The 13,916-nt window shown below is 36.2% G+C and overlaps 1 protein-coding gene across 1 annotated transcript in view; it reads left to right on the plus strand.

Moving 5' to 3' along the window:
- The first annotated feature begins 320 nt into the window (after positions 1 to 320).
- LOC116175974 (paired box protein Pax-1) overlaps positions 321 to 13,916 on the plus strand; it is a 50,696-nt gene continuing 37,100 nt past the window's right edge. The window contains exon 1 of the mRNA XM_031494383.1: positions 321 to 618. Within this exon, the coding sequence (XP_031350243.1) occupies positions 609 to 618 (10 nt within the window). The 5' untranslated portion in view covers positions 321 to 608. The remainder of the gene's footprint in view (positions 619 to 13,916) is intronic.

Genomic DNA, 13,916 nt, shown 5'->3' on the forward strand with positions numbered 1-13,916 from the left:
ATATATATTTATAGAAAAAAATTAAATCTTAAAAAGAATAAACAAATCCAGCAGTTTTTCTATTAAAGGAAGCAAGACGACAATTTATACAGATAATTAAGTGGGTATAATGGTCAATCAGGTATTAAATGAGTGGAATAATTTTTATTAAAGCATGGTTAGATGGCACTTATGCATGTTAGCGAGAACCAATTGCATGTCAAGCAAGCGTCTCTCCGCCTCGCGTTTACATTCTCTCGATTGGTTCCGTAACAGTTTCGGCCATTTTATAACTCGCTTGTTTTTTTGAAGGTGGAGCTTTCCATCACCTATCGATATATGTTAACACCATGTCCTTTCCACTCAAATGGTTACTGAGATTTGTCATAAGCAAGAGTGCACTTTTCAGGAATAATTAATATTTTGTGCGGTTAGTTGCGCCTGTTACACTCCGTTAACTCGTACCGACCTATTGACTTACTAGTTGTACCTAAAATTATAATTGCCCAATTATCGACATTTCCTAAATGGATTGTGAAATTAATTTGTTTTAGCAATTACTTTGAAGTGCTGTGTGAAAGTGAAATAAAATTTAATAAGTTGTGACTTCCGTACGCCGAGATATTAAAATGGATACGGGTGAGTAGCATTGGTTTATATACTTACTTACCGTTTCTGTCTTATCCCACTTCCTTTGCATTGTCAAAAACTTGAGGTGCAGCAAATACCTACCTAATTATCTAGGCACTTACCTATACAGAGTGGTGACTTGCGCAACGCATCATAGGGATTTCAATGTAAAATTCATAACATGCGATTATTGGCTCCCCAAATTATTTTAGAGCAAAAATGTATTAAGGTTTTTTGTAGAAACATATTTTTTACGTCACTAAACCGTGTTAGTTTTCAATTTTTTGCAGAATAAAGACGGAAAATTGGAAAAATAAAACCCCCATCTTATATCAATAATCTGTGATGCCATGGAATTTTCTAATGGATTTTATGATCGACTTGGTTACTGTCTTGCATTTAATGGGGACTTATTCGAACATTTATTGTAAATTGCTATATTAGGAAACCGTTTTTAGTAGGTAATCTGGTCTTTCTTTATGTTGAATTCGCTGTTCTAAATATAATACTTTTTGATAGAATTTGATTTGTTTTATAGCAGACATTCCATGGCATGACGGATATTGGCCTAGTTTTTGTATTATAAAATTCCATGGCATCACAGATTATTGAAAAGATGGGGGGTTTTATTTTTCCAATTTTCCGTCTTTATTATGCAAAAAATTGAAAACTAATACGGTTTATTGACGTAAAAATTTGTTTCTACAAAAAACCTTAATACATTTTTGCTCTAAAATAATTTGGGGAGCCAATAATCGCATGTTACGAATTTTACTTACATTGAAATCCCTATGATGCGTTACGCAAGTCACCACCCTGTATACCTATTATTAGGTACCTACCTATAGGCATAGTTATTGTGGTTTTCTACATAAAATTTAAAATACCCCTTAATTAATGGAACTATAATAGGTACCTATACTTAGGTTACTAATAGGTAGAGAGATTATACCTATAAATACCTATATAGGTACACACCTGTCTACCTCTTATGATTTGGTTCATATAGATAGAATATTAAAGTTTCTTTTATACGCTCAGCCAACCCGCCGTATATTTAGGTATTACGTACCTATATAATATATATACAAGGGGACCTCTGATGAAGTCCAAAAGCGGCAAAAGCGAATCTTTAAATGGGTTTACGCACGTGCCTATAGCTATAGATATCTAGTATACTGAATTGTAGTCACGATCTGTGCCCCTACGTCATTGGTTTGTGAATCAATTTCGAACATACTTATGTATAGGTATGCCGGAACACTGCAACATACTGTAGCGAAGAACTTCAAGTGCGAAAAATCTATACAAAACTTGTTTGAAATTGATTCATAAATCAATGACGCAGGGACACATAATAACCTATACTTATACCTACCTCGATATCTACCTATAAATCGGAAATGCATAGGTACGTTTAGATTCGGTAATTTCGCATTTAAAAGAATCTGCACCTATACCTAAGTATAAAAATGGTAGAATTCGTGAATTGTACCTAGCTATTTCTTTACCTATACCTATCATTGAATATCCCGAGGAGTTGGATATTCAATGCCTATAGGTAGGTAGATAGGTACCTACCTACCCTCAAATGGTAGAGCGTGTCAGAACTAGGTATAGGTACCTATATTATCCGTATAAACTAACAAATTATTTACCTAATTTAAGATACCTATAGGTAGGTAAATAGATATTATAATTAAACGACAGATTCCATACCTACCTATATCTTAAATTAGGTAAATAATTTGTTAGTTTACGGATAATCTAGTATAAACAAATGTAGGTAGTAGGTAGGCAGACTTAGGTATACACTTAAAACAATCGTAGCAGCGACCCGGATTGTGGAAGCGAAGCGACGGAACAAAGTTGTGCGTTAAATCCGAGGTTAAATCAATTTCATCCAATTTCCGCAGGTGAATTTTTATCCGCCGGCTTTCGCTATCCTGGTAATTGACATAGGTCACACACACACACAAACGATTCGTTATCGACCTACAGGGTGTTAAAGTTTCAAGATTTTTTAAGTAGGTATAGGTATAGGTGTATCTCCTGCAGTTTTTGAGATATTTCGCTCAAATCTGAAATATAAATGATGCTGAAGGGTTTACATCATCGGTCATAACAATGGTGGTAGAGAGTCTACACTACAGGGTGTTGTTTTTCAGGAGTCATATTCCACTTTCCACCACTGAACGTTTTTTCGGCGCACTATACCTACCTACTGGTAGATTGTGAAGCAAAAATTTAATTTTCTGATTTGTTTACCTATAAACTTTTGGGTCCCATCTAATTTAATGTTTGTGTATCTGTGACTGCTGTCGAGAAATAAAATCAATTTTCGGTAGTTAGCTGAAAAAAGTACCTACCTATATAATTTTTAAAATGGTCCAGTAAGTATAGGTATAGTATACCTATAACTATAACACCCTGTGGATCGGTAACGAAACGTGGGGGGACCTATATTTATCAATTTATATACGAACATAAAATGGGTAAGTGAAAGAATTCGCGCCTACTGCATTTTACATCATATTTAGGAACACCCTGTACACACCCTAGAATTAATTTACCTAATCTTTGATCAAATGATCACTATATACAGGGTGACAATTTGAAAACTTACCACCCCCCCCATATCTTAGTAAATAAACGAGATATTTAAAAAAATCAAAATCCGTTTCGGTAATTCGGAGGGGGAATCACAATGACATAGTTGGCGACGCACCCCCTCCAACCCCCTGCGCCCCAGCCACCCCAACTTTTAAATCTTAAATAGTGACCCCCCATGTGTGATACGTCGTTGGAAAGCTCTGAAAAAATGCTTTCCAACCATACCAAATAGCATTATATTTAGGTTAGTAATTATCGTGCAAATGTAGATCCATTCTTTCCGGGTGCTTTTACGAAGTTTTAATATACCGAGGTCTGATCTATATAGAATGGTTACTCAAAAAGAGAAGTATCGTGAAATTATGCAAATTTCGTTTGCCAATAAAAGCTTATACCTAGTTCTAAGCGACCTACCTACAAATTGAAGAAGCACGCATTTTTGTTTGTCACGGGCGTTAGTAAACACATGCCTACCTATTAAATAATGTTTATTTAAAAATTTAGGACAGTTTGTTTAACTTAAAGTGGTATTTAGTGAGGGCCAAAAGCTTCTAGGTAACACCGGTAGTTGAGCCGACATTTGAGATTTTAATGGTACAAATAATCTTCAAAACATTTTCTGTGTGTACTTATCTATACCTACCTATTCCTCCTATGGTGAAATAACCAGCCGCAAAATGCGCAATTAGATGTACATTAAACAGATCCCGCGTTTTAACACTAGGTTGTACAAGTATAATTTAAAAGTAATGAACATGAGAATTATTTTACTCAATACGCGTGGATAATGTAATCTATTAAATATTATATTTACCTAAGGTAAATTTGTTTAGTAAATGGATTGGGGCTGCAAAAGTGTCTGCCGTTTTGTGTTTTAGTGCTGGCTAGTGTTTAAGTGGTTGTACTACAAATAAAGAGTTATTTAAATAGTTGCGCATATTATACGCTTTTGGTGTGTGTTTTAGTTTTTCAATTTGTTCGCCCTTTATATCTAATCGATTTGAAATTATTAACTATGCATAATAATATTTTATAAACATTATGCGTTCGTATCTGCATTTTTTGAATACTTATTGCCTCTGGAATTTAACTACCTATATGCCAAATTTATGCTTTTTGTTGCTTCATTAAAGTTCACAGGAACAAACACTATTAACGAGATACTAAATTAATGTTATAGTCAGTTATTAGGTATTATTTATCACTTACTTGTACTTAGGTACATTTATAACACTAAATTTGTAACGGTTCTTCAACAGATTGATTTAGATGTACCTATCACTTACCTCCTTGTAGTCACATTTATATACCACTTAACTGTAACACATTTATAAAGTGTTATAAATGAAGTGTTATAAATCTAACTGCAAATAAGCGATAAATATTATAACGTATAACAAGAGCGGATTTCACCATTTATCACTTCGGCATTGCAACGGGTAGTTGCATTTAGTTTGATTATTTTGAAAACTATAATATACAGGTTGCATTGACTAACTCAATCGAAAAATAACCTCACCTTATTTATACTCTCGGCCGGGTTAAAAAATTCTATTAATTGTTCTTTGATCCGGAAACCGGATTCTACTCTAACACCAATATCACCAAAATAATAACGGGGCACCCTATATTTGAGAATATTTCACTTTATTAAAGGTTTTTTAATTTCTTTTATTTAAAAAAAATATATATTACACAATATTATAGGTATTAGAGTAAATATGCGGGATTGTTTTCGAAATAAGCACAGTGTTTGCAACGTCAACTGGGCTTTTAGCCAAACAGAATATAACACACAAATAAATTTATTGGCGCCACCACCCTACCTTAAGTTTCCTCCGATGTCGCCCCTTTGTATCTAAATGTTCAGCAGCGGACCCTGTTACTAACTGAGTGGAGACGGTACGGGTTCCACGTTGGCCGGAACTGACCACAACCTTCAAGAAGACTAAAGACAAAAGAAATCAATTATCCTTAGTCCACAAACGACTCCTTCGGCTCACGATGGCTGCGATCTTCCGCTACTGGTTACCGACAGGTTCCTTAGGTAGAATGAAATTTCGTCCGTATTATACACGGTGCTCGCAGATTGTTTGTAATTGCTAGCTTTCGTTGCTTTTGTAATTTGTTCAATTTAGGTAAGACACATCTGGTCGTTTGCGATAAGAAGTTTGATTGATACGTGAAATCTAATTAACGCACGTTACGGTGCTGACAACGAAGACGCATCTGTCCAGAATAGCGCGTGAGGATGTTTGGCGCTTTCCGATGTGATTGCCGATTTTTTGAAAAATCTTGAAGGAGTTTGTTCCCTTAAACACTGGAAACGGAGCCTCTAGTTTCGCGACGGTTAAATAGAGTCATACGCTAAATTCTCGGGAAGTCAGCCCTATTTGTTTTGTTGAAGAGGCAGTTCGTCATTTTTATACTAAATTTGTGCATAATAAGTTAGTGTAAGCAGTTCATACAGGTTTGTGGTAAAATTTAGCGCCACTTAGCTTTTTGCATTCAGTTAGTATAGTAGTTCAATTTGTTCTAACTTTGTCAATTTTTGTGTAAGATGCCATTTGCCATTAAAAAAAGAATGTAATTGAAATTATTTATTGTAAATTAAGTTTCCTTCAGCTGTTTGTAACTGGTAAGTGTGATCCTTGAAGTTGGTTTTATTTACTTTCAATGTAAATTTTATTCCTATTTTGATTTGTTTGATAGTCCAGTCAAATAAGAAAAAATAAAAACATTAACCGGTAAAGATCTGAATTTTGGTACACATGTTCATTAGTGTTCCCTATTGGACATACTAAAAGTCCCCGTCAAAATCTGTTGCGCTCGAGGCGCCATCCTGGAAAAAAGGAGCACTTCTTCAGTTTCTTGCCTATACAGGGTGATTCCTATAGTACCTGCCACCGTTTGGGAGCGTGTAGGTGGTGCGTAGGGGAGTATTTTGATATAGGACACTTGGGGTCGGAAATCTAAAATAAGGGTGCCAGAGCCAAATTTACCTTCTGGAATTTCGCGCCTGTAGGTAGGCAACCCAACCGGCCGGCGGTGCACACGGAGCGATCTCAGGCGGCGATGTGTGGCTGACACTTGATCAGAATTTTGTTTAAACCCACGAAATCCCGTCTGCAACGACGCGTATCAAGTGAATAAACACTATGGCAATAGTATAATAATAGTTGGCTAGATGTAGGAAGTGCATTGAGAACAACGGTGGCCACGTTGAACACTTGTAAACGTTATTGCTTTTGACTGTCGTTTTCCCTCCTTCCCTCCCATGTTAGCGAGTTAGCGCGAGGAAGCGTCCTCGCGCTAACTCGCTCTGCATCGCTCCGCGCGAAACGTCGGTCGGTTGGGTTGCCTACATACAGGCGTGAAATTCCAGAAGATAAATTTGGTTCTGGCGCCCTTATTTTAGATTTCCGACCCCAAGTGTCCTATATCAAAATACTCCCCTAGGCACCCCCTATACGCTCCCAAACGGTGGCAGGTACTATAGGAATCACCCTGTATATCGGCAACAATAATTGATACGGAAAAATAGTTCAGATAAAAAATATAGTTTATTAAATTGCCCATAAAAAAGCATATTAACATTTTTTTGTATGTCCAATACTTTAGCTATAATCCGACATCGAATAGGGAATCAAGTATCCTGAGCTATCGAAACAGTCGCGCAGATATTTTTTTACAACTTTTTACAAATCATTAAATTCATTGAAAATTCTACCAGTATTTCTTATATATGCGAAGCCGTCGCACTCAAGCTTCGTGTGAGACACGTTTAATAAGGTTTCTCATAAAACTCTCTCTCAATAGAACTTTCATCTTCAATGTGAGCACTGAGTGTGGACTGGGAGCCTTCAGTGTCCGAACAGGGTCAAGGTATTTCTGAAGGTCTGATAACGATGTCGGTTTTAATATCTCTTACTAGCAGGCACGTTATACTTATGCAGATAAGGGCGTTCTTCAGCTTCAGAAATCATTTCGTTGCTCCAACACTTTTACACATTTTCGCTTACCTTTTTGAAAAAAAACATGATGTATCATATCATCAAACATTATGTCATTGCTAGAATGCTTTATCGCACGACGATTCTGTTCATTTTTTGGTGCTGTTACAGCTATCGGTGTAGTCATAAAAAAGACTGCCTCCTTCTATAACTACGATACGGGGCCTAAACGCGTTCTGACGTATTCAACGTGAGATTACAGCTAAAGTACTGGAGATACAAAAAAAATGTAAATACTCTTTTTTATAGGGAATTTAGTAAACTATATTTTTCATGTAAACTATTTCTTCGTGTCAGTAATAATTGCCGAGACATGGGCAAAAAACTGGAAAAGTGTACCCTTTTTCCAAGATGGCGTCTCGAGCGCAACAGATTTTGACAGGGACTTTTAGTATGTTCAATAGGAAGTCCCAATAAATGTGTATACCAAAATTCAGATCTTTACCAATTAATGTTTTTATTTGTCCAAAATTGCGCTAATTTGACTGGACTATGAGATTGGCCAGCTATTACTTTTTATTAGATTGTTTAAACACATTTAGATTGAATAACCACTTCAATTCATTGTGTACGATTCTACCCTTTTTTGAGTGTAATTAATTTTTTCGCCCTTGCAAATGTAGATGCCGAAGTGTTAAAGATACTTAGCGGCATTCATCTAGAAATACTACTTTAGTCAAAGGTTACCGTATGCAGAACCGTGAGATACCTTCTGGACTGGACAAGGTCCGGCAAATTAACAATGTATTTCAAGTACTTTATGTAAGAGACTTCGGAATGTTATTTTTCACACATGGGAAAGAAGTGGAGTCGCTTTTGAAATCTATTTGAGCTTTGGATTGTCAAATGGGGTACTATTAAATTAACGTCAGTTTAAATTGTTCAAATTCAAGAGTTGTTTCCACATTGTAGATGTGATGTAAAATGCGTGTTTAGCGTTTTTCCCGATTAGGCCAGTCAAAATCGACAATAAATCAACAAAACATGATGTATCTCTGATTTTTTAGTATGTTGTTTGGACCCATTAGAGTAGTGTATACTCAAGTTTGCAACTCTCTAAAAGTTGTGGAAAAAGTGTAGTATACGAAAAACCGCGACATTTTCGGAATTTTTGGAGTGTTTGCGTTATATTTCCTTAACTATGCATTTTTCGACTTTCGTCACTGTATACGTGAAGAGTATTAAATGTGTAACAATTTGCGCCCAACCCGAGCTCTGTAAGTCAATTAGTTACCGAATTACGGCACTTCGAAGATAGTCATTTTTTTCCAAAAAGTGAACATTTGAGTTTTACACCTTCTTTAGATCGAAATTGCGGCTAAACTATTGATCCTACGAGTAGAAATTATAAAGTAGAAGTTGTAGATAATTTAATTAGCTTTAAGTTAAGCGTAAAGTGGGAGCTACAGGTCTCGTAGTTCTCTCTAAAAAACCGATATAAGGTAAAATCGCATTTATCCATACCTGCTTTCAGGCAAGTGCAGCCACCTCTGCATCCCTTTTTGCATTTGCAAGAAAGGAGTTTCAGGAATTCTGGGAGGGCAGGGGGTTACCGTCTGGTAATGGGAATGAGTCCAGCCGAGTTCAATTCCCAACCCCATTCGGTGGCCTGAGCATTGTCCTGGAGACCCGTTTTACACTGATGGCAACGAGTGAGTGGATACCACGTTTTTGAACAGGTGTGCGGTAAATTCGCCCCGGAAGACTCGCCCCGGTAAATTCGCCCCCGAAAATTCGCCCCCGGAATATTCGCCCCCAAGTAAATTCGCCCCCGGAATATTCGCCCCCAAGTAAATTCGCCCCCGGAATATTCGCCCCAAGTAAATTCGCCCCCGGAATATTCGCCCCGACAAATTCGCCCCCGGAATATTCGCCCCGACAAATTCGCCCCCGGAATATTCGCCCCGACAAATTCGCCCCGTAGCATTCGCCCCATAACATTTATTAACCCTCGGAAGTAATAGGTTGGTTTAAATTAATTAAATAAATATTTGCAAAAATTACGATATTTGGAACTCAATACGGCGAGACTGACAACTCGAAATTGTTCATATTCAATCGTCTTTCACCTGTAAAAGGCTGATTCAACGGTTCAACGTCAACCGTGTGTTTACAATACATTTTACAACAAATTGCGTTTACAAAGGAGTCTAATTACTCAGCCATTTATGGATGTATTGAAATGTTTTTGGCATCAATGTATAAACAAAGGATGATTCTTTCTTTAGACTTACATTTGAAAATTGGCCCAGATTTGATGTAAATTTGTGTTGAAAAACACAACATTGATGAAGTTTGCTGAAGTATCAAATCATAATTAAAATAATCTAAAAAAATCTAACTCGAAGCATCCCATTTCTTTAAAATATAAAAAAAAAGTTTGCTTATATATTTATTAGTGAAGTAGTAATTAGTCTGCTATACGGTACTGTTGTACTCGTTCCAAATTCAGCCCGTCGGATCAGCTTTAAATTTGAGAATTTTGGTAAAAAATGTGCAAATGCCATAAAAGTTTTAAAGTGTCCAAAGTATCCACTAGAGATCAAAAAATGTTGAACGTTGATTTACCAAAAATTTAGTAAATACTTTGTCCTACTATTATTATGTAAGTATAAAAATGACAATACGGATTACTGATGCTATAAGAGTTCCATTTTTGCTGTTGTCAGTTTGATTTTCAGATTTTTGTATTTACTTTATTCAACCTTATCTTAATTACCTATTCATATTTTAGTTAACAGCTATTTGAGTGCTATTATTCTACCCCCTTTATATACACAGTTATTAAAAAAAAAAATTAAAATTAAACAACATTCATTTTATGAACTGCTGGCCTTGTTACCTCCAAGGATTAATAAATCTTATGGGGCGAATCCTACGGGAACGGAATCACCGGGGGCGAATTTGCCGGGGGCGAATTTTCCGGGGCGAATCTTACGGAGGCGAATAGTCCGGAGGCGAATTTACTTGGGGGCGAGTTTTCTTGGGGGCGAATTTTTCGGGGCGAATCTTTCTGGGGCGAATAGTCCGGGGGCGAATTTACTTGGGGGCGAGTTTTCTTGGGGGCGAATATTCCGGGGGCGAATTTTCAGGGGCGAATTTACCGGGGCGAATTTTCGGGGGCGAATCATCCTACAATCTTTTGAACAACTATCACTGATTCGTCCTCAAGTGGATATCGACATATAAAACAAGAGCCGGGAGGTACTGGCATTGTTGGAACCTATTCACAACACGATACTTGGTGTCCAAAAACGTACAAATTGAAACACGAGTTACTCACAACGGAGGAACAAATACTGTGAGCTCAGGAAGAAACTAAGAAAGCGGGGGAACGAGAGAGGGTTTCATATACGATTAACGATACGAAATATGGCATTAACAATTCATCATGAAGTCTGAACATCTGTAAATACTTTAGCGCGCGCGGTGTAATAACGTTCCCGAGCCCAAGCCAACCTCTTCTTTATTGTTTTTCTGTTTTAAAGATGTTTTTCTTTCGCCTCTTTAAAAAAGTATTTTTTAAGGCTCACTAATTTTAATCTAAATATAGGTATAGGTATCTTAACTGAGTAATAAACAGCCCTATTAGCGAGCATGTTTTTGGCTCATAAAGATGATCCTTATGTTATTGTTAGCATAGTTGCCGCGAAGTTGTCATAAATTATGCGTGGTCTTACCAAGACTCGAAAAAAGTCATTTTTAGTGATGAATCTCGATTTGATATCAGTGTAGGCGATAATCGAGAAAGAGTCATCAGAACGGAAAACAAAGCATATCACAAAGATTGCTTAAAGTGGTCTGTAAAATTCCCCAGTGGTGTAACGGTGTGGGGTAGTATGTCTGCAAATGGGCTGGGACAATCGCACTTTATAAATGGTAATGTTTATGCTCAGAACTATCAAGCAATTTCAGAACAAAGTTGATTGCCTTCACTTGCGACATTTTCACCTGATACAGACTTTGTTTTTTAACAAGACGGAGCATCATGTCACAGCAAAAAACGACTAAGAAATGGTTACAAGACCATAATAATAGTGTTTTAGAGGTGCCCTCATGCAGTCCAGATTTCAATGTCATTGAGACAGTGTGACATAAAATGAAGCAACGTTTGTGTATTCATCCGCAACGCAATATTGCTTCTTTGAGTGAAAAGTTACAAGAGATTTGGGGTACCTTTGGCATCGATCAATGTAAAGCTCTTGTGACGACCATGCCTGCACGAATCCAGGTTGTTATTAAAGCCAAAGGGGATGTAACTCATTATTAAGGAATGGTGTCCGAACATTTTTGTGTCACTTTAAATTCTAATTTTATGGTGTTTTGTGTTATTTGACATTTGTAGCAGTTACTAGATATGTTTAATTTATAACTATAGTAAGAAAAAAATAATAAAATAACATACAATGATTTTAAGTTACAATATTTTGAGTGTCCGAACATTTTTGTGTTAGGGCTCGTATATTAGGTATGTACAATGCTATCATTGCGGCACCTTCCTACGACTTACTCAACTTTGATTTGTGCCTTAAATTAAATCTGTGAAATTGTTGGATATTTAAAATTGACTCTATGCAGCAAAAAAAGTGATTTGACACATTACTTTTTTATTTCCACACCAAAAAAACAAAAGATAAAAAGTTTGTGGAACATTTCTGGAAAAATACAAGTTTACCTTATATCGGTTTTTTTGAGATTTAGAGAGAACTACGAGACCTGCAGACCCCACTTTACGCTTAACTTAAAGCTAATTAAATTATCTACAACTTCTATTTTATAATTTCTACTCGTAGGATCAATAGTTTAGCCGCAATTTCGATCTAAAGAAGATGTAAAACTCAAATGTTCACTTTTTGGAAAAAAATGACTATCTTCAAAGTGCCGTAATTCGGTAACTAATTGACTTACAGAGCTCGGGTTGGGCGCAAATTGTTACACATTTAATACTCTTCAAAAACGTATACAGTGACTAAAGTCGAAAAATGCATAGTTAAGGAAATATAACGCAAACACTCCAAAAATTCCGAAAATTTCGCGGTTTTTCGTATACTACACTTTTTCCACAACTTTTAGAGAGTTGCAAACTTGAGTATACACTACTCTAATGGGTCCAAACAACATACTAAAAAATCAGAGATACATCATGTTTTGCGAATTTAGCGATTTTTTGTGTCGATTTTGACTGGCCTAGATGTGTTCTAGGGAAAAACATGGCATTTCTTTGCCTTTAAATGTATTCTGCTTAAATTTGTAGGAACTCTTTCGGCATATTTGATTCAATAAGTGTGTTATTTGTATTTCACCTTTCTTGGGTACGAGTGAGTGCAACTTGGTCTTTCACAAAGTAGGGAATCCGGCCGCGCATTGCCAATGTATTGTACAACACAGACCGATCCATTTTCTGCAGTGCTCTATGCTTTGGTGATTGTATTCGCAGTAGGTAGTGTGACAATCCATCGTTCGCTACAGATCATATTATAATGACTTACTTTATTAACGAGCTCCTAACGAGTTTATAATTTTGCGGGGTCTGTCCGTCCGTCCGTTCGTTAGCGCGATAACTCATAAACGAATGGACCGATTACGATGAAATTTTGCAGGTGGATTCTTTATCAAATTTGTAAATAATTATTTACAATAATCTTATTCTTCCCATACAACGTGCAACGTGTAGAATCAACTAAGTATAGGTACCTAATTATCCTTTTCAAAACTCATTTTGGTCACAGCGAATATTCAAATTGAAAATGTTCACTTTTTAGTTCCACTGTGGCAAACCATGGTAGAAGGTTTGGAGAAACCTAAATTTATCTAGTAGAAAATTTGAACATCCATTTTAGACTGCACGTTACCACCAATTTCGTTTAACCGCCTTTATCGTTTAAAGCCCAATTTTTAAAATGGCACAATGCAAGCTATTATTTATTTAATTTGCATTAAAACTTGTTCGCGTTTCGCATAGTTTAGTTAATTGAAAAAACTAAAATTAGGTTCAACACTGCCGGGCTTCTTTCTCCAGTTGTATATCTAAACGTCGACAATTCAGCCATTAATCAACCTGGGAAGACTACAAATGTGAACTGTCATGTACTACCTTGTATACGAAATGACATCTGTTTTTAAAAATATTCATTATAGAATGAATCGAGCCAAATTAAAATTGTACAATTTAATAGTTCGCGAACGTGTAATACACCATCCGTGCGTCCATTAAATTAAGCACTACGTAAAACAGATTTAGTGCGGCAGTACGTTTCTCCGAAAAAGACGACACGTTCAAAAATAAATGTTATTAATTAGTAGTATATACGTGCATATTTTTGGAACTTTCGGTTTCTTTTATTTTCACCTTTGATAAATTATGAACGAATTGTAAGGTATGACTTCTTTGGATATGTAAATGACTTCCCAAATATTTTCAACAAATTTGTTTTGATATGGCAAAGAAGACAAATTTGTAAAAATTGTTTCTGTGAAAGCATGACAAAAGATCCAGCCAACTGATGTAGGTAATAGGGAAAACTAATTAGAATAGCTAAAAGACTTTAGTGTATCATAAATTTTCATAACAAATCTATCCTATACTAATAAAGTTGGCTCAAAGAAAACTCGTGATGCATGATCTAACATGTGTTGACATTGCCAGAGTCGCTAATACAAACCGACCAGCATAAAACAAAA

This window comes from Photinus pyralis, unplaced genomic scaffold, assembly GCF_008802855.1.
Source record: "Photinus pyralis isolate 1611_PpyrPB1 unplaced genomic scaffold, Ppyr1.3 Ppyr1.4_LG1, whole genome shotgun sequence".
Taxonomy (NCBI): domain Eukaryota; kingdom Metazoa; phylum Arthropoda; class Insecta; order Coleoptera; family Lampyridae; genus Photinus; species Photinus pyralis.